At 39.9% G+C, this 27236-nt stretch overlaps 1 protein-coding gene across 1 annotated transcript in view; it reads right to left on the bottom strand.

Moving 5' to 3' along the window:
• The window catches only part of LOC121919379 (ALK tyrosine kinase receptor-like), a 131808-nt gene that overhangs the window by 16698 nt on the left and 87874 nt on the right, over nucleotides 1-27236 (bottom strand). The window contains exons 9-15 of the mRNA XM_042445927.1: nucleotides 25242-25343; nucleotides 24087-24239; nucleotides 20284-20391; nucleotides 15447-15633; nucleotides 8974-9064; nucleotides 8240-8304; nucleotides 6201-6330 (exon numbers count right to left, since the gene is read on the bottom strand). Of these exons, the coding sequence (XP_042301861.1) occupies nucleotides 6201-6330; nucleotides 8240-8304; nucleotides 8974-9064; nucleotides 15447-15633; nucleotides 20284-20391; nucleotides 24087-24239; nucleotides 25242-25343 (836 nt within the window). The remainder of the gene's footprint in view (nucleotides 1-6200; nucleotides 6331-8239; nucleotides 8305-8973; nucleotides 9065-15446; nucleotides 15634-20283; nucleotides 20392-24086; nucleotides 24240-25241; nucleotides 25344-27236) is intronic.

Below are 27236 nucleotides of genomic sequence, written 5' to 3'. Positions count from 1 at the left end.
ATCCTGGATGCAACCATCTATGGTTTGAAAATGCATTTTTAAAAAAATTCTAAATTCCAAATTCCAAAAAGCAAACCTTGATTTTTGCAACTATCCTGTATTTGCCTGCAAAAATCAATGGTAGAGGGAAATCCAATGCCTACATGGCAGCATGTCAGGCTGCACAGCCATGGTCTCTTGGTCAAAGGAAGATTGCAGTGCAAATCTGTTTGGTGAATATAAGAGCTAGTCAGACGACCATCCTTTCAGCAAGGGAGATCCCCCTACATGCAGCCTTCCATTACAGGAAAGGAAGGACCTTTGGACTTGGGCTCTGAGTTGCTAATCTGGCACACAATGTTGCAAGAAGGACCAGATCAGAAATGGTGGCTTTAAATGAGTTCTTCTAAAAGATGATCATAAACTTTTCAGAGGGACTGAATTGACCACTACAAACCTGTTCTATACATCCACACAGGTGTACATCTTGTTATCCTGGGTTTTGCTACCCTGTACCCAGGAAAACTAGTAAATCCAACTGTTAGTCCCAGTCAGTTGAATCAATGGAAAGTATATATGTTGAATTATTGACTCCCCATTCCCCAGTTCTAGTTGGGACTAGCAATAGGGGTTAATACCTTTTGCATGCTGGATCTATAAAATGGGATTAGCAAGAGTTTTGTATCACACAAAATTTTTGGCAGAGTATTTTGCACCAGAGCTTTTTGTGCCTTATTCAAAACCACTCCATGCAAAACCAGTAAAGCTGCTGCTGAAGGTGAGGGGATGGTGGAGGAAGGAAGGAAAGTGACTGGGCAGTGGGGAGACCTCTTGTCCCCCCGCAGTTTGGGGGGGGGGGGAGAGAGAGAGAGAGAGAGAGAGAGAGAGAGAGAGAGAAGTAGAGGAACAAAAATAGCATCATTACTCTGCACTCCTCCCAAAAAAATTGTTAGGGGTATAAAAGGCAATTGTAGTTATCTAGTCAACCCCCCTTTCATTCCACAACTGCGTAATGGTCAGTGCAGTGGCCATATGGGGCTTAGCTACAGCATTGAGCAGCAGGCTGGCATGGAGCTACACACACAGAACACTTACACTTTGCATCTGCTATCTACAATCTTGGCTCAATGTTTCTTCTTTCAGCACTTCTGAAATGCCATGTTGTGGCAGAGGATAAAGGCACAGTTAAGAGTGGCCAGTTCTTTTCAAGCATGCTCAAAAACACAGGTAGGAAATACAATTGAGATGCAAAAGCTGGCACTGCACTGGAAGTGAGCTTGAAAATAAAAGAAATGGGCAAGAGTGAGCTTCCAAGAGGATCTCACTCACTTATCCTTTATTGTATTTTTCCAGGAAAGAAATACCAGAGTGATTACAGTGTGGCCGTGAATCAAATATGATAAGCTTCCCAGGAATCTAATCCAAACGTACTAAGGTAGAAGATGCCTTGCACAGATGCTGTTTGAAAGCAATTGTATCAAATGTCAACTCTCCTCAATGGTTACTGGTGGCTCTAATGCCAGCTGTGCTGTGCTTCTGCTGCAGGTCTGAATCTGAACTTTAAAATAACTCTCCAAGATGCTGAACCTATTTGGGGACAAAGTTCAGTATACCATGTAGCCCTTCATACAGTTTCCTGCATTCTCCCCACCACCATTCCCTTCTCCTTTTGTGTCGTGTCTTTTTAGATTGTAAGCCTGAGGGCAGGGAACCATCTAATTAAAATAATAATTGTAAACCGCTCTGAGAGCCTTTAGGGCTGAAGGGCAAGGTATAAATAAATAAAATAAATAAGGATGCACACAATGATTGAGAGGGGAATAGGACAGCTATAGCAATCCTCAGCTTTGCCCACCTATTTATACTTGAGGAAATAAATGCTTGCAAAAATGTGGCCGAACCCTTATGCCATGGGTTCCTCCCCCCCCTCCTCCTTTCTGAGATAGTAAAACTGGACAAAGGACTGATACACTTTGGAAGATTGTAGTGTGAGAGATCCCTTAGGGTGCTCTCAGTAATGCAGACCAGGCTACCACTAAGTCTTATGTTAAACACTTTTTGCTTAGTTTAAAGAAAGGTAACAACTCAATTGCCTTTTATTCCATCACCACTAAAGCAAAAGCTCTTTCTGAGCCAAGGGCAATTTAACAGAGTAATTTGTTTGAGACATGAAGCATTTGGATCCATTTTGTACAGAGATGTGGAGCACGGGGTAGCCTTGAAATGCCAAGGAAATTCACTTTACACAGCTCCTCACTGCTCTTGTTTCTCCGCTTCTTGATGAAGGGACGATGCAGTCATCCGGAAATTGTGTGGTTGTAGCTGGAAGAGAGGATGAGCTGGAAGCAGGAAAGCAGCACATCCCCTTGTTAGGTCAAACCTCTGAAAGGTGACCGCAAAACCAACCAGTTCTATTGTTCAGCATAATCATTGCTTTGAGCAACAAGCTGCAGGACACAAAGGAGGGAAATTACTCCTTATCTTCTCCAAACCTCTCCTGATTGCTTTTCTATGTGCAAACCTCTTGAACAGAGAAGCTTTTAACTCCTTCGGAGTTCATTATGTGCTGGGTTTATGTGCACATTTGAGTCTCTACATTCTGGAGAGCCTTGAGTCACTGCCTGTATCTACTTTATTGAGTAACATGGGTTTATTGCTGAAAAAATTACCTCCTCACAGAGAATTTTTCTGGTTAGCGTGAAAGGGACATAGAAGAGTTGGAAGAAACCCTACCCAGTCTGAGAAAAATTGAATAAAATAGATGGTGTTGATTCAGATTCAGTGTGTTGATTCTGATTCTTACAGAGCTGACCCAGTGGGGATGTGTGAATACATTTGTCTCTCATATCTGTAATCCTCACACACCTGTTTTTGAATTAAAACCCAATGGGCATGGCAGGAAAAAAAAATCCTTTTAAGGCTAGAGATAAAACAGCAAATGGCACCCCTTACTGTATAGTACCCTAGGGCAGGCAAAGTGGTCTGGCACCTGTAACAGACTATCTCATGAAGTACCTCTTTCCGTTCCTCACAGTAAAAATAAAATCATAATACATTTAACAATAATAATAATAATAATAATAATAATAATAAATGGCTTCCGTTTCATGACACACTCAAAATCAGTTGCTTTAAGTAAACATTTCACTGTCCCTTGTGATAGTGGTGGGGCTTGGAGGTCTCTTTTATTTTCCTGAAAATCCTATTGTGTGTTTGCTCTTTTCTACCTTTCCCTGTGATTATTTACTTCTCTATAATGCATTTAGCAGGAACTGCGGTGACTTAACTCATTTGCCTGCAGAAAAGTTTCAAAAGAAGTGGTTCCTTGGGAGTCTTTCCTTCTCTTTATGACACACCTCAAGCCTGGGTTAATCCTGTGTTCTACCATTAGAATCATAGAATCATTAATTGTCACTATTTGCAACCCAGGAAGGCATTCTGGCACTAGATGTCACTGCTAAATGTTTTTAGCTGAAAGGATTATGGCTGGTTGGAAAACATGGTGACTTCATTCTACTTCGTTTGAATGAAATTGATTCTTCCAGTTCATTGATTGTTTGTGTGGGAAAAAATAAACAAGAATGTCTTGCAGATTCCTAAAAATGTTTTCTTTTAAAGCAGACCTGAACTTGTAAAAACCTTCCTGTGCTGATGGAGAAGGGTCAGATTTCACTTTGTCAGATTCATGAAATAGTTATATAAACTATAAAAATCCATGCTGAGTAGTCAGCATGGATACCTTCAAGAAGTATTAGAAAAAAGAATACATTGGAAACAAGTGTTCAAATAATGCATCACATCCACAGATATGTGTTAAAATAATAACAAAATAATAATCAGTTTTTACTCCCTGTGATACATATTGAAAGTAATTGGGATGTTTAGCCTGGAGAAGAGAAGGTTAAGAGGTGATATGATAGCCCTGTTTAAATACTTGAAGGGATGCCATACTGAGGAGGGAGCTGACTTGTTTTCACTTGCTCCAGAGACTAGCACCCGGAGCAATGGATGCAAGCTACAAGAAAAGAGATTCCACCTCAACATTAGGAAGAACTTCCTGACAGTAAGGGCTGTTCGACAGTGGAACAAACTCCCTGGGAGTGCAGTGGAGTCTCCTTCCTTGGAGGTCTTTAAGCAGAGGCTAGATGGCCATCTGTTGGGGATGCTTTGATTTGGATTTCCTGCATGGCAGAGGGTTGGACTGGATGGCCCTTGTGGTCTCTTCCAACTCTATTATTCTATGATTCTATGATTCTAATTTCATTTGGCATTGTTAAAAGGAAACTTGACTTAATTCAAAGTGCACTTAGAAGTAACCGCTTTGAATCCCATAAATGAACTACTATATTTTTTGACTAGAAACAGCATTTTCTGCAGATAAACTTCTGTTTTTGGTGCAGAACAGGACAAATTTTGCACAGAAAGAGTTTTGAACTACAGATAGTCTTTGAAAACTGCATAGCTTTTGAAGATCTTCTTGCAGGAAAAATGAAATTGCTGAAATTTCTTATCACTTCCATCAAGAATGAAGGAATCAACTTTACAGTTCTGTGTGACTTGGTTTAGTGAGGCTCGCCTTATCTGCTCTCTACCACAAAGTTTTTTTGCTTTACAAACTCTATCATCATCATGTTTCTGGTGGCACTATCTCATTTATCATTCATTCCATTCACATTTCCACCCTCCTTCACCTTGTCAAAAGTGTGGTCCTATCAGACTTCATTATTCTGTCTGTACTAACAAGATAGTTACTATTTACTAATAATCTTCTTCATTATATGCAGTGGGCAGACCCACTATTATACAGTTAACTTTCACTTGCAGTAGGTATTGATTAGTATAATGGGAAAAGAGCACAGTAATTTAAAATCACATTTTCAAAGAAATGAGCTTTGTACATATTGCTGCTATCAGCAACTCAGAGCAAACACTGAGACATCTCGGTGTCCTTTAATGTAATTTCTTTGTAAAACCAAGTTCAGTTTCAGTCTCATTTTTGCAGAGTGAGTGCAACATGATCCTAATAATTTGAGCAACAGCCCAACCTGAACCACTAGACCAATGAAGCTACTCATGCAACCCCCAAACCTGCTGTAGAGATCAGGGGACACACTCCACCCACAACTGGTTTTCAGGCAGCAAAGATATTGCAAGGGGAGGAGGAAATTTCTTTGCAGGCCACCATTTTCAGGCAGGCTGTCTCAGCCCAAGGTATCTGATAGAGCAACAACAAATCGAGCCATGAAATATCAATGATGGGGTAGAATTCAGAAACATAGATATGTTAATCTCAGTATGCAACATACTGAATATTAAAATATCAGTATGCAACAGAGACTTGTACCACTTTTGAGACTAACTGTGCAAAAGATGTAGCATAAGCTTTCATAGATTTGGTCTACTTCTTCAGTAGCATGGAGTGAATTGGTGCCCAAGAAGGACTTCTGTAACCTGACTCAATGAAAAGCCACAGAAATGCAAAACTTATGGGAATGGTGATGACGTGACATGCAGAAAATCTGGTAAAAAAAAAAAAAAATCCTGAGTGCAGGCCATGTGATCTTCCTCCAAGCCAGCTGCATGGAAAAGCCTCCATCCGATCACTTTATTGACCAGGTGCCCTATCAAAATCTAAACCATCCACAGTTTGAAAGTAATATTGTTACCTGTAAGTAGCTACTTTTTGCTAACAATTTTAAATCAATGCAACAAATAAAGGCAAACATACTTTATTGTTGTAACAAGTAACAGTTTCTTTGAATTATTTTCAAAATTACTTTTGAAGCTATTTTAAGAGACATTTTGTCAGGGTTGCTTCAGCTTTATGTTATTCTCTTATCAATCCTAAGGTCTTCCCTCCTCAAAAACAATAGCAGCAGCAACAGAAAGTAATGGAAAAATGATTAGCTCAACAAGTAATGTCATTACTCAGTTTTTTCCTATCATCATAATGAGTGTAAGGAGCAGGTTACTTTTTAAAGATTGCAAAGAGAAAAAATTGCTTTGGAAAAGTAATTTTCCAGCATTGGAATCAGCTTAGTGTAAAAACTTTAGTGTAAAAATAAAGAAAGGAAAAATTAGGCAGAGCTATACAATAGAAAACATTTTTAAATAAAATGGGACCAACAGTGAATTTACTGGTGGGGAAGTAGGCTATACTTAACCTAAGAAGCCCTGCAATAAGGATAGAAGTCAGAGATTTAAGCTTGTTGTCCTCTTACCGGTCTAGGCCGTGTCTCTCTCAGGAAAGATTTCAAGTCTCCTCCAGCCATGAGCTCCAGCAGAATAAAGCGTGGCAGTGCCTGCAGACTCACCCCAATGCAGCGCACTATATTCTGATGGCTGAACTTACTGAAAGGGAGATCAAGCAAGATTGTTAATTCAAAAGATACATACTTAGCCAACAGATCTTAGTGGTTCAGGTTATTTGTCTAGTCCATTACTCAAGAGGCAACTATGGTTGGGCCTGGGCAGGGGAATGTGTGACCCTTCAAATGTTTTTGGACTGTGGTTCTCATCAATCCTAGCTAACATAGCCAGTGACTGAGGGGAGTTTCAGCAGAACAATGTCTGGAGCCAAAGATGTAGCTATGGGGAAATGGGTCAGGAAAAATGAAGGTATTTTCCCCTACAAATAAGAGTTCTGCCCCTTAATGAATTTTTCCTTCAATCTCAAATTTCTAGCTTTATAGTAACTTAAAACTTCAGTTGACCATTTAGACAGGCATCCAAAGAAAAGGGTCAGGTCAAGTTACCAAGGAGATACAGATACAGCAGATATAAGAATTCTACATTTGTGCTGGTCTATGACCGTAATAAAGATGAACTGAACTGAAATTCTACAAATTGATGATTTTTTTTTCAATTGCTGACTCTCTGCCATGCTAGACATTTGGAGACTGAAAGAAAAAATCATTTGAGGAGGCAGAACTCTTATTTGTGGGGCAATGCCCTCATATTGCCCCTCCCCATAGCTACACCTCTGCCTGGAGGGGATACTCCATGTATTATGATCAGATTGACAAAAAAAACTAGAATTTTTTTTTTAAAACAACCACAACTACAACCATCAAGTGAACATTTCATATGGCAGACCTATAATAATTTTAAAAAAACCAACTGTTAATGGTCCCAGTAATGGTCATAACCTTGTGTGGAGAAAGATTTCCATAGTTCTGAGTCCTTTAGCAGACCCTGGGTCACTCCCCTACTCCTAGGTTTTCCAAGACTTTTGAGTAATTGTGGAAGGCAGTCACAATGGGCTTATTATGTTTCAGTGGCTGCTCCAAGGTTATTGCCATCAGTGAAAGTCAAAATTCACTTTGGGAAAATATTGTTCTTTATTGCTGTGTGAGAGCAGGTGTAATACACCAGCTAAAGAGACTTTATAACAAAAGAGAGCTCTGCTATAAGTCTCTCCCAGTTTTCTCTGTTTCTTGTCCTCCCCCATCGATCTCACCAACCATGATTCTGGCATTAAAAATATGACCCACCTCACTGTTTTCAAGACTACAGGATAATAATATACTTGGATTGAGAAAACATACCCAGAGGTAGCTGTATTGGCCATACAGCACAGTACAATAACATCCAAAATCCACAAAACAGTGATATCTTTATTGGACCAACAAACAAACAAACAAACAAACCTTTTCTGCTAAAAAGGGGGATGAGTAGCCTCCCAAAGGACAGATGCAGCTTGGATCTCAAAGGTAGTATCCTTTTTGTTATTAATGGAGTTTAAATTCTATTTCCTGGACTTTGAGAATCTTTAGGCCCAAACAGACAGGCCAAAATAAAGTTCCTTCGGGTCACTTTGGAGGTATGCTGCTTAAATGATGCATGTGTCCTAAGAGGCCAGAAGCTGCGCCAAAGCTGCACTCCAGTCCTGGAGTGGCCTCTGCCTATGTGAACATCCCGCCATACCACCTTAACTGAAAACAACAACAATATCTTGACAAAATGTAGGTCTGTGTGACACTAATATCAGCATATTTTTCTCTCTATTGTATGATTTTTAACACTTTTTGCTGGATAAAGAAGCCAATGCAACTTTGAAAGCTTGCGTCAAGTATTCTGTGCATTCTGACTGGTCCAATAAAGATATCACTCTTTTGTGGATTTAGGATGTTGTTATACTTGAATTAGCTTGAATACAAGTAAAGTATTGTCAAAATGGTTTCATAGCACCAGTAGACCCCTTGTTTTTAATTTTGTTGCTTCGGGGACAAAGACCACTGTGCTGCTTGAATTAACATACCTGATTATAAGAGCTTCCATGAGAAAATCCAGCTCATCTTGCTCTGAACAAACCTCTGGCAAAGTCTGGACAAAAAACAAACAACAGAAGAGATGTGAACAAACTGTCATGGATTTGCATGCACCCATTACAAACTCTACCTCTCACATCTCTCAGAATTGTAGAGCTTCTGCAAGCCTCTCTTGAACCATCATCCCTAGATAGTATTAGACTACAATTCCCATCACCCCACTGATTGGCCTTCCTGACTGGGGATTATGAATGTTGTCATCAAACAACTTCTGGGAACTTGAGATTTATGAAGGTTGTAAATAGACAGAGACACCCTGTATTTAAAACAACATGTTACAGATAGAAATCAGAAGGAAAATCTTTCTGTATCATCATGAGTCAAAAGGATTCAGTTGCTGATATCTGCTAATGGTGTCCACATGATGACAACTATTGATTGGGTATCAATGTAGAATGAGAAGGATGTTGGTGGTCACTGAAATGCCCATCTATAAGAAATCCCTGCTAGGGAGATTCTTCAACTAATTGTAGCCTTTGAAGCTATTCCTGGGAATTAAAATTCATCACAATGCTATAACTGGAGTGGTAAGTCTGTTTCTGTTGATAACAATAATCAGCAACAATTCCAGAGAAATTAAAGAAAAAGGAATTCAGACGTATTTGACAAAATAGACCCTCCAGGCATTTCCCACAATATTCTTCACTGATTTTTAAAAACTTACTTTTACAGCCACTTGCAAGGGACTAGGATCATTGGGGATCCCAACCACCTGGCCTTCATACACCTCCCCAAAGGCTCCATGGCCTAAACCCCTGGAGAAATCAGAAAAAGGGAAGGTGATTTTAATGCATTGTTAATTTCATACAAAATGGAGTGAAAAATCCCAGATTCCTTCCTACATTGCATATAGGAAAATCACGAAACTGTCTGGTTGTTCCTTTAAGGGCAGTGAAGTTCTATCCAGAACTTCTGGAAGTCTATTGGCCTCGGCAGACAAGCCACTCATCAAAAGTTTTTCCTTCTTCTCTATATTAAGTGCTAGTTTCATCTAGCCTATTATAAAAGCATTATTTCAGTAGCTTCACCTGAATCAGGTGGAAAACTAGTAAAATGTGGTGTCATCTACATAGCAGTGTCACTTTCCTTCATCTCTTCCCTGCTTGACATCTTCATTTTCTTTCCCTCAACAGAGGTCGTCCACTGGATGACCAAGGTAGTCTCTCTGCCAAATGTCCTTGCGTCTGCTGGTTACAGACCTTCTGGACTGAATCCAGTTGTGAGTCCCAGAGTGGGAACTGAATTATTCAATATTTACATAAATCCTTTTGATGCAAGAGGTCTGCTCTGGTTGGAACTAGTAAGGCCCATTACCTTACTAGAGCATGTTGGAGCTGTAAAATGGGAATAACCAAATTTTGTATCACACACCACATTCATAGCAGTTCTATACCGAGGCTAACCCTTATTACTGGAGATGCAGAACAATTTTTCTAAAGTGAGTTTCAGGATTAATTATTTAAAAGAATATAGAAAACAAGCAGATAAATAAAACACGCACCCTGTTAAAACAGATTTTCTCCTGTGTGCTCATTGCACAGGTTTTGTGTCACTGTTCATTCCAGCCTATGATTAATAAAAATGTAGGAACGTTGTACATGCAGCTACCGACACAACTCCCACCAGGCATTTGTGGGTCGAGAAATAAGGGAAAGCAAATATAGGGCATGCTGAGCTGACAGCTTTGCAACCTTTTTGGGCATGTTTTAATATGGGAGTGAGTGGAGGTGCAAGGGACTTCTCTTGCAAAGTCTCACACATGTAAGGAGTCCCAACTGGCTGGGTGTATTTGTATAGACAGGAAAGGATTGAAAGGAAGTTTCAAAGCTCTAAAAAGCAGCAGGAAAATATGCAATAAACACAAAACACAGAAAAACAGACAGACCTCTCCTGAGGAAAGCTACTAAGGGAAAATACCAAAGCAACAGAACAAATTTCATAATAAAAAAGTGATCAACTGTTATCCAAGAAATCAACATGAAAATAAATAAAAGATGGCATTTTCTGCACCTCTAAGGGACAGATTTTTTTTTTTTTACATTTATATGATGGATTGATTGACTGATTGATTGACTGGAGGATAGGGAAGGGAGGGGTTGCCATGCTCATCCAGCTCAGCTTTATAATTAGAACTTTAAAAAACCCCAATGCACTGTGAGATGGAATCATCAAGTTGTCAGGAGCTTGTTTCTTAGGGCTTTTACGCAGGACTTCTCTTTCAATAACAATACTTCTGCTGCCAGATTATTTCAAACTATTCTCCTGGTTTGCATGCTGGGAACAGCTTCAGATGAGGCTTTTGTTATCCAAGCAGTTGGAAAACACTGTGTAGCAATTCCATGTTTTGTCCTTAATTAATTATTTGATATTTTGATATAACAAAAAATATATATGAAGAAATGATAGACAAACTGAGATAGGGTGAAGGGAGAATGATATCATGTCAAGCTCCCATAAAATTAAGTGAATGAGACAGGATGATGCCATAATAAGCCTTGTTTGACTCTTCCTTGTGACACATTTGTGACACATGATACATCTCCCAGTCTGCAAGTAGGCACTGTGCTGGCAGGATTAGATGTGTATATTTATGTGTGTATGTGCATGTAATTGAGGCCTAAGAGCAGTTTTCACCCTAACGTCTTGCTCGTGCATTCTCTCCTGTTGGACCCATGGTGCCTGAATTGCAAGTGGGTCGCTATATACAAAGGATGAGTTGTTGCTACAAATTTTCTTTGTGCAATCCCTCAGATTTCCTCCAAAGAGTGCTTCTCCACATATTGTCAGATTTTTTGCAAGACTCTCCTGATGTCCTCCAAAGACTGGTCCTCCAGATATTATCAGAGTGCAACTCCCAGCATCTATTGGCTATACTGGCTATTATTGCTGGGAATTGCAGCCCAACAACACCAGGAAGGCCACCTGGGTCTCACAGTCAGAATTCTGGCCTTGGGTTTGTAAGACCTGAGCAGGACTATTAATAGCAGGACACAGAGTCCATACATTGAAGCCAACTTGAAGATACACAGCAACACAACAATTCTGACCCAACCACGGCTTTATTTCAGTAGTGCCCCAAAATGTGCTGCAAGAAAAATATCACTCTGCCTGAAGCAATATGTATGGGTGCTTAGAAATAAACTCAGCTATAGCAGTGAGGTGGTGTTTGAAGGAAGATCAGTAAGGCCTTGTCTGCACTGGTCAGGATACTACAGGGGTAGCCCCTATTACGTGGCTCTCCGTTTTTGCATGATGGCACTTGTCTGCATGGGTGTTCCACTGGGCTACCCAGCACATCTGCTGCCACCACAGGTCACTCACTTCTGAGGTCACATGGCTGGGCACCACATTCTGTCAACCCACAACAGCAGCATATGTGCCAGATAGCCCAGAAAGATGCCTATTCAGACAGCCACTATGACACAGGAATGAGCAAAAGGGAAGTTTTTAAAATTTATCTAAATGTAGTTATACCCTGGTGCAAACATCTGGATTGTTTGCACCAGAACTGAGTCTTAGGACATGTGTCATCCAAACAGGACAACACCAGAACATGAGGGGGAATGAGCCTTCTGGCCAATGCAGAAAGGCCTAAGATAGGAGGGGTGGCAGAAAGACAGTGTTAGGAAGTTCTAGACCAAGACATTATGCTTCCTATCAGAAAGCAGCAAATGGAACTGCTGCACCCTTCCCACATGCATGACCCACTCAAATCAAGGTGCATCATCCAAAACCAACTTATTTTGGCACATGAGCCAAGAAGTCCAAAGAACACCTCTAACACCTCTGAGAGAGTAATTGCTGTCCTTCCCCCCCCAAATCTGTTCTCTGAAGCAGCGATTTGCCTGATGCTAATGCAGCTAGGTAGAAAAGCAAGGAGAAAACACTGGGCTCTATAAATGCTCTATAAGGAACGATGCTAATAAAGTAGACCACATGAAACATGGGCAATTTAAGCAAATAATTAAATCAATTGTGGTGACAGCTTCTCTGAAATAGAGTGACAAGATCTACCAAGAAACTTCCTCTTTTTGTTGTTTGTTCCAGTGTTTTCATTTCATAGATAATGGAATATATTACTTTTCAAAGGCTTGATTAAGAATTTGATGCACCATGCTACTTCCTTGCTTATCCTTATCTACAAGGATCACACAACAAGTACATCATGCTTTCCAGTGATCAAGCAACCCCAAGACACAGCTTTGTAGGTCAAAATGCCCTTGTCATGATCACTGCTATCAATTATTCGTGATAAGGTGTTGGCTCAGGAAAGCACTGTTATTGGCACAGAGCCATCTTTTGTTTAAAAAGAAAGAAAGAAACAGGATGAAAAAATTAGCATGGAAAAGTTATATTTTTGGACTACAATCCAATTCTCAGAATGTCACTGGCTATTGGTTAGGGGATTCTGGAAGTTGTAGTACAAATGGAAACAATTTCAAGTTCTTGGTGAAACACAATTCATATAAACACTGCATTGTTTCTTTCTGTCTGTCATATTCTAGGTCAGCCGTACTCAACCTGTTTTGGACTACACCTTCCATGAGCCCTAACATGGCCAATTATGAGGGATCATCATAGGGGCACCATGTTGAAGAAAGTTGCTCTAGGTTGTGGTGTCTCACAGCCAATGGTGTAGTACAGATAATATGTACAGGTTGAGTATCCCTTACCTGAAATGTTTGGGGTCAGAAGTGTTTTGGATTTCAGATTTATTTATTTTTTATTGTGGAATACATGCATTTGATATACACACATAATGAGATATCTTGGAGATGGAATCGAAGTCTAAACACAAAATTAATTTATCTTTCAAATGCACCTTATACACAAAACCTGAAGGTAATTTTATAGAATCGATTTAATAATTTTGTTCATGAAACAAAGATTGTGTACACTGAGATATGAGAAAGCACAGGTGTCACTGTCTCAGCTACCTTTGAAAAAAAATAGCAATAGCAATAGCAATAGCGAAGTCGAAGGCTTTCATGGCTGGCATCCATAGTTTTTTGTGGGTTTTTCGTGCTATGTGGCCATGTTCTAGAAGAGTTTATTCCTGATGTTTTGCTAGCATCTGTGGCTGGCATCTTCTAGAACATGGCCACATAGCCCGAAAAACCTACAAAAAACAATAGTAATAGCATTTGCATTTTTATATCGCTTATCAGTGAACTCAGCACTCCCTAAGCAATTTACAATCTGTAAACCAATTGCCCCCAACAAGTTGAGTACTCATTTTAGCAATCTACAAAAGGATGGAAGGGCTGAATCAGCCTTGGAGCCCAGGGATTGAACTCACAACCTTGTGGCTGCAATACTGGCACTTAACAGCTACATCACCAGGGCCCCTTTTTTGGTTTTGGGTGTATTTCAGATTTTGGAATTCTAGATAAGGGAGACTCAAACCATACAACTGCACTGAGTGTGTTGGGAAACAAATATGTAGCAGTATGAAGGCTGACACCCAAAGGTTTGTTGTTGTAACCAATGTGTTCTTGTAGATGAACTGTGTGGAACACACACATGTTTAAATTTCGACATTTCCGTGCCAGAGCTGATGAACATCATTGTCTATGAACCGTTTGCTAGCTAAGGACTGGATGGACTATTTCTCTAGAAAAAAACAAGGTAGCTCAATGCGTCTCATCTTGATTTTCAGTTTTAGCATTTCCACTTGGAGTGCTGTGGGATGGAAAAATAACATAACAGTGATGCTTATTAGAACCCAGTGACATCACATTTTAAACAAATAAATAATCAAACATAAAGAAACAGACAAATACACATTTTACACTATGATTCCTTCCTGTCTGGAAAATCATTAACCTTTAATTTTAAATCTAAATGATTTAATGATACTTTAACAGCCCATGACTGTGTCATCCTAAACTGACAATAACTTTTATTGATGTTATTGAGGTCCAAAAGACCCCCGTTTATCTAATTTTTTTTAAAACAAATATAAATTTGGATCTGGCAAGGGTTCATTTTGATTTCTCTAGCTTTGATTACCCTGAAGGCACCAGATCCTATCTGACCTTGGAAGCTAAGCAGGGTCAGTCCTGGTTAGTACTTGGTTGGGGGATCACCAATGAATACCATGTGCTTGAGGTCATCATTTCAAGAAGAAGGAACTGGCATAATTACCTCTGAGTATTCCTTGCCTAAGAAAACTCTATGAAATTCAAGGGACCATCATAAGTTGACAGGCGACTTGAAGGAACAAAAACACACACAGTTTCGATGAACAGTGTTTCATTTTTTCTTCCTTCTCATTAGTGAATAGCCTTTTAGTGAAACTATCGGTTAGCATGTGTGTGTGTGTGTGTTTTAAAACAATAAACATCTTACATATGAATAGGTATGTATGAAACAAAATGGAGCAATTGACATATTTATTATGGTTAAATAGTAAACACAGAAGACTACTACCACAACCAGAGCCAGGGTGATGTAGTGCTCTGAGTGTTGGATTAGAATTCTGGGAGACTAGGAATTGAATCCCCACTTCATCATGGACACCCACAGGGTGGCCTTGGACAAATCACATTCTTTTCGCCTGAGAGGAAGGGAATGGACATAGCTTTTCTCAAAATAAATCGTGCCAAGAAAATCCAGGATGGAGTAGCCATAAGTCGGGGTCAATTTGAAAGGCACATAACAATGAGAAGAAATGATCACAGCAGCAGGCTTGGGAATGAAGATGGGCTGAGACCAAATGAAAGATGCATGTACACTTGAGATTGGTGGCTTCCATGTCAGTTGGACATATGCTGCATCTGCACTGGAGAAATAATCCAGTTTAACATCACTTTAACTGTTATACCACTGAATTTTGGGCATGGTAGTTTGTTGTGGCACCAGAGCTCCGGATTATTTCTCCAGTGTGGATGCAGCCATAGTTTATGAACCTACTCTAGATTTTAGCCCAGACTTTAACAGAGCTATGCAAAGTGTTGAGCCATGTCCTCCAAATTGGTTCAGCACCTTGGTTAAAGTTCAGGCTAAAACCCAGCATAGATTCATCACCCTTCTGTCATGGTGGAAACCACCAGCTGCCACTATGCATGGGTGACTTTGCTCCTTGGCATTTGCAAAGTGCACCTGAGCAAAGAGAATTCAGATAGGGTAGTTTACCTTATCAGAGAGATATTTTTCCGGGGCACCTCTTTGAGGTCGCTAATGGAAGTTGTCTTCCCTGCAAAGCAATAATTGGGATTGTAGTCGGTCATAATGGTGGAGGTGCGCAACTTGCTCAGTTTATACTCAGGGCTCTGTAATTCCATCTGCATGGCTTGTAGTTCCTGGTGTTTCCGGCGGTACACTAGAAACAGAGCACAGGAAGTTAGGGATGTGGGCTGCCCACTGGTCATACTGAATGCTGTATTGGATAACATACTTTTCTATAAGGGCTCTGACTACTTCACTCTGATTATTTTCAATTAGATATCAGGATAGGGCTGTGTAGTATTTCAGTTCAAAAGAGTCTGAGAAAAACAACCAACTGTTGAGCATGGGCTGAGACCCATAGTGGGTTGTGCAGCTTAGTCTGACTACCACAGAATGATGGTCAAGGGCAAGATGCATGTGAAAGAAGAGATATATACATAGCTGGAAGAGTATTTTTTTTTTACCATAGTACCCTGAAGGAAAGCCACTAGTCATGCTGGTTGGGAGATTATGGAAGATGAAGTCTTAAAAAGTAACTTTTCCTAGTGCTGGCGATGCACTCATTGACCTGGGACAGGGTTTTTAGAGCATCTCTGCTCAGTGCTAGCATGTACTAATGTACCAGTTGGCTGCTTTCCTGGCGTGATAAAGGGTTGGGCTGCCTTACCTCTTGGCCCACCATTTCAAATGGTAGTTATGATAAAATGCAATCTAAAACAACACTGCACCAGATATGATTATTACTCAGGATGCATAAATCAGTACCTAGCACCTTCAGAAACTGTCAGGGGCCAAACTCCACAATTGGGCCCAATACTGGCTTGAGTTCTGGACCATGACAATGGAAATAGGGCATGGGAGCTGCCAACGATTTCAAGCTTTGCATAGTGTGAAGTTGAAGGCTTTCATGACCAGCATCCGTAGCTTTTTGTGGGGTTTTTTGGGCTGTGTGGCTGTGTTCTGGAACAATTTATTCCTGATGTTTTGCTTGCATCCATAGCTGGCATCTTCAGAGAATGGTGGCATGGAGGATGGAGGTGTGTGGTGTGTGTGTGTGTGTATGTGTGTACACACACACACACACACACACACACACACACACATACTCCACACACCTCCATGCCACCATTCTCTGAAGATGCCAGCTATGGATGCAAGTGAAACATCAGGAATACACACACACACACACACACACTGTGTGATCCTTGGTTGAGAGGAAGTCTATGTGTTCATTTGTTGGCGAATGGCAAAGTCTCAAGGTGGGAGGATATGTGAGGAGGATTTGTATCTAATTAGTGATCTATTGTCTGCTGGGAAACACCCTGACTTGGGGTGATGTTCATTTGCATGTGCTGAGTCTTGATTCTGGTGTTTTTCAGGACTGGTAGCCAAACTTTGTTTATTTTCAGGGTTTCCTCTTTCCTGTTGAAATTGTCCAGGTGTTTGTGGAAGTCTCTGAAATCCACAAACACCTGGACAACTTCAACAGGAAAGAAGAAACTCTGAGAGTAAATCCCGAAAACCCTGAAAACCCTGAAATCAAGACTCAGCACATGCAAATGAACATCATCTCAAGTCAGGGCATTTCCCACAGACAATAGATCACTAATTAAATAGACACAAATCCTCCTCACATATCCTTCTACCCTGAGGCTTTGCCATTCACCATCAAACCAACACATAGAGTTCCTCTCAACTAAGGGTCAGACAGTATATACACACACACACACACACACACACCCCCCACACCACACCTCCATGCCACCATTCTCTGAAGATGCCAGTCATGGATGCAAGCGAAACATCAGGAATAAATTCATCCAGAACACGGCCACATAGCCTGAAAAGCCCACAAAAAGTTTTGCATAGTGTTCTGGAGCATGGATGTAGCCATTGGGGGTGAATTTAAAATTGTGGTCAGTGGAGGCATCTTAAGGGCTCTTCAAACCTGGATTTGCCTCTGCGCGTACACATATGCAGAGTCATCAGGTTAGCAAGAGGTACATTTTTAAAATGACATTTAAATGTACTTCTTTTTATGCCATGTAAACTTAAATACAGATCAACTCAGGATGAATGAATATCTAAACCTGGACATAACATTCAAAAAATGATGACATTACTTGTCACTTAAGAAGAAGGGAGCAGCTACAGTCAATTTTGTATGTTTTAGCATTAACACTAACATATCAAATATTTTTTACATAACAAGTAATGCTTAGCTGTTAACTTTCTTGCTACTTCCTTGAGGGGCATTTTTAACCTTCTGGTATTTTTTAATTAAAAAAAGGTAACTTAAAAATAACATGTTAGTAACACTTACTTTCTGCCTGATGAATAATGATAATGAATAAGTGGAGAAAAATGTAATGGAAAGGTGCTAGCTTTTCCAAATAACATCCAAAGCTCTGATGAATCTTGCATTGGCTGGAACTGATGACCATTGGGATCCCTTCCAGCTCAAGAGTACTGTGACTTTATGCCATCCATCGTCCTCAATTCACAAAGCTAAAATTATGCCTCTACTCATTATGTCTTCAGGGACTGCAGTTCATTTCTCCAATAGGGAAGCGTATACCCCTGTATACACTGAGAGACACTTTGTATGGAAATGCGGGAGCATCTACACTGTAGAAATAATGCAATTTGACACCACTTTAATTGCCATAACTCCATCCTACAGAATCCTGGAATTTGTAGTTTTGTGAGGCACCAGCACTCTTTGGCAGAGAAGGCCAAAGAGCTTGTACAACCAAAAATCCCAGGATTTCATAGGATGGAGCTACAACACTTAAAGCAGTATCAAACGGTATCACTTCTACAGCATAGATGCACCTTCTGAGCAAAATGACTGAAAAGGTCTAATTTTTAAACAAGCTAGTTTCATTACTACTTTTATTCAAGCTTTTGCCCTTGGATTCATTTGCCCTTTTAAAGGGGGCAAATAACTTTTTGTCAGCATGAAAGAGATTCATCTAGTCCTTGTTCTAACCTTTCAAAGTTCCTCTGGGAGCCCTTACATGCCTGGGGGAAAAGCACAGATCAGAATTAATTGGACATGGAAAACGTTACTTTGAAAAAGTAATTGGCGCTGGGCATAAACGTTCCCCAAGCACATACTTGACTCGGGGCAGATTAATACAATACTGCATATAGTTGTACTGTAGATTTGGCTGTATGAGGCACCATGTCTGCTCTGATAGATAAGTTATTCAGCTGTGTGCAAAGGGTGGGGACGGGGTGGGAAAAGCTGAATACTAGAAGGAATAAACCCTTTCTAGTAACAGGAAGACAGATTTGAGATTCTGTTCTAATGCCCTCACATTCTTTCTAATACGGTATATGACTTTTAGTAACTAAGTAAAAGATATATTCAAGGTCTTGAGATGGAAGTGTGAGACATGAATATCCAAGGGGGAAAAAGCAGCTTACAAAATACACACACACACACACACACACACACACAGAGAGAGAGAGAGAGAGAGAGAGAGAGAGAGAGAGAGAGACAGAGAGAGGGGTACACACGCAAACACACTTTCTCTTTAACTTCTAAAAATAAAACAAAATGTAGCTCGACACAAAAAGACAAGAAAGTAAAACAAGTTCAAGCAGGAATAAACAAAGAATCAGATGTTTAGATCACAGGTGTGGGAATCTTTTGTTCTTCAAACGTAGTTTTAGATCACAGGTTCCAGAATCCCTTTACAATGGTTATGTTGACTAGGCCTGATGGGCATGGTAGGCCAAACATCTAGAGGACCAAAGATTCCCCATTTTGGTTTAGAGACGGTAATTTGCTACATACTATTCAAATCATTTTCTAGGTGAAGTAGAATTTCAACACAGGTGTTATACAAACAAGCCAAATAACCTACCTGTCCTACCACACAACATAAAGAACAAGCCAAAAGGACACAACATGTGTGCTAGTAAGAGTATAAATAATCTCACAGAATGCAAAACAAAACAGCCACATTTGGGATGGTTCCTTATAAATTGTGTGGTAGGAAAGGTAGACTATTTGGCTTATTTATGCAACACCTGTGTTCAAATTCTACTTCACCTAAAAGGTGATTTGAATAGTATTTAGCAAATTACCCCTTTAATTAAGTCCACTATTTGTTTTGTTGGCTACCTGTGACCACAGAATGTCCAAAGCAAATCCAGTGTTAGTCCTGGCTGGAACAAACCCATTGAAATTTATGACACTTGGTAGTTGCATTAACAATAGTCCCATTGTTTTCAGTTGCTCTACCTTAAGAAAACTAATACTGGATTTTGCAATGTGCAATTCATATAAAAGTTCACATATGCATTTGACTCCAATCCTGCATTAACATTTAACGACAAATATTTAAAGGTGTTTAAATATCCTAGAATTTAGATGGCTGAGGCAGGAGGATGCATCATTTAGAATCATAGAATCATAGAGTTGGAAGAGACCGCAAGGGCCATTCAGTCCAACCCCCTGCCATGCAGGAAATCTCAGTCAAAGCATACCCGAAAGATAGCCATCCAGCCTCTGCTCAAAGACCTCCAAGGAAGGAGACTCCACCACACTCTGAGGAAGTGTGTTCCACTGTCGAACAGCCCTTACTGTCAGGAAGTTCCTCCTAATGTTCAGGTGGAATCTCTTTTCCTGCAGCTTGCATCCATTGTTCCGGGTCCTGTTCTCTGGAGCAGCAGAAAACAAGCTTTTCCCTCCTGAATATGACATCCCTTCAAATATTTAAACAGGGCTATCATATCATACAGTGACTATGGATGATTTCTGCATGTTCTAGAAGACAAACAGAGAACTCACCTATCATAATCCCTGAGAAGGCCAGAATGAGAGAAGCAACAAGGGCAGAAGTCACTACAGACAAGACCAAGGAGAGAGGAGGATTCTTTGTTGGAAGCACCATTTCAGCTGGAACAGATACATACAAACAAAAGGCATTGGTTATTCTCATTGCCCACTCCCATTCTAAATTTTAAAAGTAGCTTTAAACAGAGTAAGAGCTGTTAAGCTTTCTTCAGACATTGCATTTCTGGAATGTTACAGAATTTTTTTTTTTTAAGTGAACATATAAAAAGAAAGTAAGATTTAATTGTGAAAAACTGGTATTGGGAAATACACATGTTTACAAAGTACACTTGTTGGGAGCTGGGACTGATGTCATTAGATTGAATTAAACATTAGATTGAATTAGGAATGGAAAGACAATTTTTTGAAAAAATATTGGAAAAATTGCATTTTCTGTGCAGAAATATTAGAATTAGAATTTAGAAATAAGGTTCCTGCCAGGACTGCCCACTTTGTGAAGAATAAATCCAGAACTGCAAGTAGTCTTTGAAAACTTGGCAGTTCTTAAAAGATTTTCTCAACAAAATGGTTAAATTTACACATTTCTCCCTTTGAAAACAAAATTAGCACAGAATTATATCCCTAATGGACATAATGAATAAGAAATGCACATTGAGAAGGACCAGGACAATTTACAATATGTGCAAAATGTGTACTTTGAGAATTTTAGATGCTTTGTCATCTTCAGATTTCTGGTGACCATTTTCCCTATTTGTACAGTATTCAGATGAAAAATATTATTATTCTAAGATTGGAAAACATTTCTTATTTTGTATATGGTAAAATTTAATAGACAGAGACTAGATAATTTTGAGGGAGATATCATGCATGCTTCTCATCCCTGCCCTCAAAAGCAATTCTCCCCACATGAATCTGCCTGAATAATGCCATGATCTCTGGAGGCATGTTTGCAAGTGCCCTTCTCCACTCAGAACAGGCAGGTAGTGACAGGAGACAGGGCTTTCTCAGTTGTGGCACCTTGTCTTTGGGAAGTTTCCTCCATGGAAGGTAGCCATGCCTCCTACATCTCACTGGCACCAGGGAAATACCTTTTTATTTTCTAGTTAAAATTTTATTAAGCCTTCTTTTAGTTCTATTCAGTCTATGTTTCTATTATTTTGTTGTTTTATCATGCTTTACATTGTCGTGGAAAAGTTGGTGTTTATTATTTATTTGTCTGAAGGGCAGGATATCACTCCAACGTAAGTTATGTTCCACTGAAACCACAGCTTCTGTTTCCTTACATTGGGATAAGAGGACACAATGATGAATTTTGGAAGAGATTGGCTTGTGGAACAGAAAAGGCTATCTCTTTTTCACAGTCACCTTCAGGTCTTGCCACAACATTTGGAAAAGTTACTTTTTGGAATACAATTCCCAGAATAGTCTGTGCCCATGCAAAATGGACATTTACAGTTTAATAACAGATTAATCAGTTCTTCCTTAACACAGCTCCAATCGGTAATTTAGTCCGTCTATTGACAAATTAATTGTTTCTGATATGAAATGATTAAAGTTATTTCTTTCTTTCTTTTAAAATTACTTCACAGCCCTTCCATCTGTAATAGCTACATTTGCTCTGAAGCTGATGGCTGCTTTGTTTTCTAGCCCTGCCAATTTAACCTTTTTCCTCTCCCAGTTTTTATGACTTTCCTTTTATATCCACTGAGTGCTGGTGTTAATTTCCTGATAGAAAACCATCTGTTTCAATGGCTTGATCTTAATTGAGGCAAGTGGAACAGTGGGCCATTGGAGGTCACAGGACCAGGAGAGCGGACTGCAACAGATGTTTGTCCTGCTTTCCACATAACAAATGGAAACCAATGGAATGAACAGGTGGGGAAGCAATGAAAGACAGAACTATATAACAGAAAAACAAAGTGCATAAAAAGGTGCTGATTCCAACAGATAAAAGAAATGAACTGAGACAGTAGCAAGGATGTGCCTGGAAATTTTGGTGGGGACTTCTTATTTGGATCTACATGAAATTCTGAAAGAACCTAATAAATGCAAGAACATTTATGCACTCTCATACTTAGAATTTCTGCAACCAGTGTGGCACAGCAGAAGCCTGTTTGCTTGAGGATCAGTATTGCATTCAGCTTAGCACCACAGCAAATCCATACTTCTTTGGGACATGCTGATTTGCAGCCTGGCCATAGATTAAAGGATCACATACAACAAGGATGCACATGCCAGTGGAAAACTTCACAAGTTAATTGTGTGAGTAAAGGAAAGCAGAGCTTTGCTGCTGGCTTAACTTCAATATCACATCTGTCCCCCTGATGCATGTCACCCTGAGCAACAGGTGGCCTTCATGTAACAAGCGAACTCTACAATAGGGACCTACAACAGGGATCTCTACAACAGCAACCTTTGCAATGAAGATGGAGAATGTGCACCCTATGGGCTGTATGTGGTCCCTGGACCTATTTTTGTAGTTCTTGAAGCTCCTTGCCAGTTCCTCCAACTCCTCCTATTTTTAGAAAAACTGTGCAATTTTTAGGCAATTTTTGTCTAAATATCACAGAGAAAGCCCCCAGGTGTAAAAATGCAAAAAACTGTCAGGACCAGATGGCACACTTGGCTGGAAATGACATGGATGAGGCCAGTAGGTGGAACTGGAGCAGGGGTAACTACAGTTCAAGTGGCAGGTGTGCATGAGTCAGCATTTGGAAGCTGTGCATCATGGGACGTCTGATGCAACATGCAAATAGGTGAAGTCAGCCAGAGGTGCATCATGGTATACTGTCTGATGCAACATGCACTGGGGATGAAACCAGCAAGGTTCATTGGTGGCATGGCTATCATATGACTTCACAGAAGACCACCTATAAAAGGGAGAAGGTGACTATCTCCGTTGTTGGGTTGTTGTGGTCAGTGACTGGCGTAGCACTTTGTTTGTCTGTATATAGAGCTGTGAGTATCCAAGACAGCTGTCTGGTACTCTGTGCGGATCCTGTAAAGAGTTTGCAACAAGTGAATTAAAGCCCTCTTGTTTTGAGTGAGAGCCTTGCTGTCCAGCACTGTTTATTTTCTGCAAGCCGGGAGCTCAAGGCTGAAGCCTGCGTGGGAGGAATTTTTCCTTCTCTGCCTGAAGCCTTTGCAGATGTCTCTCCAAGAGCCTTCTCGTGGCATCCTGCCTGCGTGGATCAACTCTACATATGGTTGTAGTGGACACAGTGTCTCTCTCTACACCCCAACAAAAACAACCCCATCCCCAAATCATTCTTTTTGCACTTGGAGTCCCTCTTAAAATGGCAAACAAAATGATGAGATGTCACTTTTGGTCACCATTTTAAGGGAGACTCTGAACAAAATGGAGGTATTTTGATACAGTGAGGATGTGTATGCAACTCATGAGGGAATCTGGGTGGGGATAATAGGCCCCTTGCCCACTCCTACTCTATCAGTATTGTTACTGTTTGTTTGTTTGTTTGTTGTTATTATTTCTTACCCACCTCTCCCTATGGATCAAGGTGGGGAACAACAACAATTAACAGACACACCACATCAGTTAAAACACATCAGTTAAAATATACATCAGTTAAAAAGGTCACATATACAATTTAAAACGACAAAATATACATATATTAAATCCTCAGTACAATTGGCTCCCATTTCATTCAACACATAGAAGTAAGGAACAGAACCCGGAGGATTGTGCTTCAGTAGCAGCATCACCCCAGTTCCTATGAGCTATGTGATTAATTTGGGAAAAGGCCACTGACCACCCCCAAAGAGGACTGACTTCTTACCTGAGCAAGAGATGCCATTGTCAGCCAACACATATCCATAGAGACAAGTGCAAACAACCTCCTGTGTTTTCACATCCCGGTAGCACAAGTCATGAGCACAGTGGCTACAGTTCACATACAGCTTGATATTGACTTCACCATGCCCCTCAGTCACTAAGGAGAGGCAGAATAAATGTTACTTACTTCTGCAGGACTTAAGTCAGATATTTTCACAGAACAATGCACAGAGAAGTCTATAAAAGATCAATACATGGGAGAATACCTAACTGTTAATATAGAATGAGCTCAGAGTCTTTGGCTATTATGTCTTAGACTGAGAGAGAAGGTGTGTGTAAGAGAGAGAAAGAGGAGCATGTATGACTTCCAAGCATTGAAGCTGTTCAAAATGTGAAACAATAAAAAAGTAAACAATTTAAAACCATTTTGGCTGAAGAGCAGTGTACAAATACTCTAAATAAAAATAATAAATAAATAAAATAATCATTTAAAAGTTTAATAATTTTAAAAGATAAAACAATATAAACATTGTATATATACAAATTAGGGTTTACTAAAAAGCCAGTTTTTAACTTGATGGCAGAATGAAACCAAAACTGGTGTCAATTGGACCAAGGGCAGGGCGTTCCATAACTGTGGTGCCATAGCAAAAGATGCCTTGTCCCATGTCCTACCACACTATATTGCTACCAGCTTCTTCTTTTTTTCAGTTATTCTGAAAGGTGTTACAAGATCACTTTGCCTAATGATTTTCGAGACTAACATGGCTATGTTTTCAAATGCTTCCATTAAGACCCCAACAGGATTTTGGCTAATGAGTGGGAACAATGGTATACAGATTAGTTGGATTTTTTTTGTCTACTGTACTAAAACTTTTATCATTTTAAGTGAGACTTTGTATGTTTTTGGCCACTTTCTTATTAACCTTAACCTTTATTTTAAAGGGTACCTAAAAACAATGAGAAAACAATGAACAACACACCAAGGGCTAGCTTTTTAGCTTTTCTTTTCTTTCTTTTTTTCTTAAGGGACACAGTCTTAATGGTAACAAATTATTTGAGGGCTTTTGTAGCAAAACAGTTGAGGAACTACTTGGGATAAGATCTTTTTCAACAAACACATCAATTAAAAATAATTGTTGCTGATTGATGATAGTACCTTTTAATGCTGGGGTAAACAAGGTACCATACTGGTTATTTATAAAAGACACACCATCCTCTCCATCCATCTCTGGGTCATTGTTTTCTGCTGCATTGCCTCCTATAGAAAATGGGAATATTGCTTAGAATATTGTTGCACTCCTAAATATAAAAATTACACACAAAAAATAACAAAGGAGGCTTGCAACATGGAATTTATCACATGGCTTAATAATCCATGTTACCTCTATCTGGCTTAAGTCTTAATTTGGGCTACATCCTGATCTTATCGGAAGGTTTTTGCTGGTATCCAAATACATCCCAGGTGCATTGCCACTTCCAGGAGTGCTCTTTGTGGCTCTTTTTTCATCCAGGAGTTTTCCAGCTTAAGAAAATGGCTGCAGGAGCACTCCTGGAAGTGGGGATGCACCTGGGATGTATTCGGGCAGCAGATTCAGTGGCCAAAACCTTAATACAGGATGCAGCCTGTATTAAGACTTAAGCCAGATAGAGGTAAAATGGATTATTAAACCATGTGATAAGCTCAATGTCAGAACATAATCATTTTGTGGGTCAGAATCCATCAGAAAGATAGCTATATATACCTAGAAGACAGAGAGAAGAAAAAACTTCACAAACTACAGTCTTTCCCCCTCCAGGTGAGTGAGGCTGTGACAAGGACTTGTGATGGGATCATGCTTCTTATTGTCACAGCCTCACTTGCTGGCTGGAGAGGGTAGTGAAAACATCATCTTCCTTGTTTCTCCATCACCAGCTGTATGGACCTCCTTCACCTGATCCAGCAGTTGGCTCTTAAAGTGGACTGGGGGAAGTCAGCCCAGGAGATGTTATTTAGTTACATCGCCTTAATTATGTAGCTGTTCTAGAATTCTGGCAAATCATCATCATCATCATCATCATCATCATCATCATCATCATCATCATCATCATGTGATATGGTAGCCCTGCTTAAATATTTGAAGGAATGTCATATTGAGGAGGGAAAAGCTTGTTTTCTGATGCTCCAGAGAACAGGACCCAGAACAATGGATGCCAGCTACAGGAAAAGAGATTCCACCTCAACATTAGGAGGAACTTCCTGGCAGTAAGGGCTGTTCGACAGTGGAACACACTCCCTCAGAGAGTGGTGGAGTCTCCCTCCTTGGAGGTCTTTAAGCAGAGGCTGGATGGCCATCTGTCAGGGATGCTTTGACTGAGAGTTCCTGCATGGAAGGGGGGTTGGACTGGATGGCCCTTGTGGTCTCTTCCAACTTTACGATTCTATGATTCTATGATTCATCAATCATCATTGCCTAAAGATAAGGAAAAGGAGTCTGACCTGCAAAAGTTTATGTCACAATACATATGTTCATCTTTTAGGTGTCACAAAATTCTCTCTCTCTCTCTCTCTCTCTCTCTTAACTTTTTTATTGCAACATCCTAACATGGCTACTCTTTGGACATTTGTCACTATGGTAGGCAAAAGAATAATACCAATAATCAACAATACAAAATACAGTGCATCTGACAGAGAAAAGGGCATTCATCTGGCAAAATGCCATGGCAGGTCACACTTTAATGCACCTCAAGGCTTTTAACTTTCAGGATTTCGGTTTTATAAGGCTTTTGTTGTCTTAATGAAGCAATAAATGTTTCAGCCAAGTCCAAGGCAGATGCACTGAGCACAAAGATTACAACTCTGGAGAAAAGGTAAAAAATAAATCTCCAAACAGTTGTTTCAATAAAATACCAAAAATGACAGTGTATGTAACAGTTAAGATGATACACAGAAATGGCAATCATCAGAAAGCTTGTTTTCTTTTATCTTTTTAAATCATTGTCAACCCATCTGGAAATATGACTATTTTGAATAGGTGATGTCATACTGATTCCAGGTGGTTAACCTGGTCCATATAATACAATGGATATTCTTTTCTTATCACTCATTCTTACTCTTGTCTCTATCTATCTATCTATCTATCTATCTATCTATCTATCTATCTATCTATCTATC

Source organism: Sceloporus undulatus, chromosome 1, assembly GCF_019175285.1.
Source record: "Sceloporus undulatus isolate JIND9_A2432 ecotype Alabama chromosome 1, SceUnd_v1.1, whole genome shotgun sequence".
In the NCBI taxonomy this organism is placed as follows: Eukaryota; Metazoa; Chordata; class Lepidosauria; order Squamata; family Phrynosomatidae; genus Sceloporus; species Sceloporus undulatus.
This window is presented reverse-complemented; position numbering and strand designations above follow the sequence as displayed.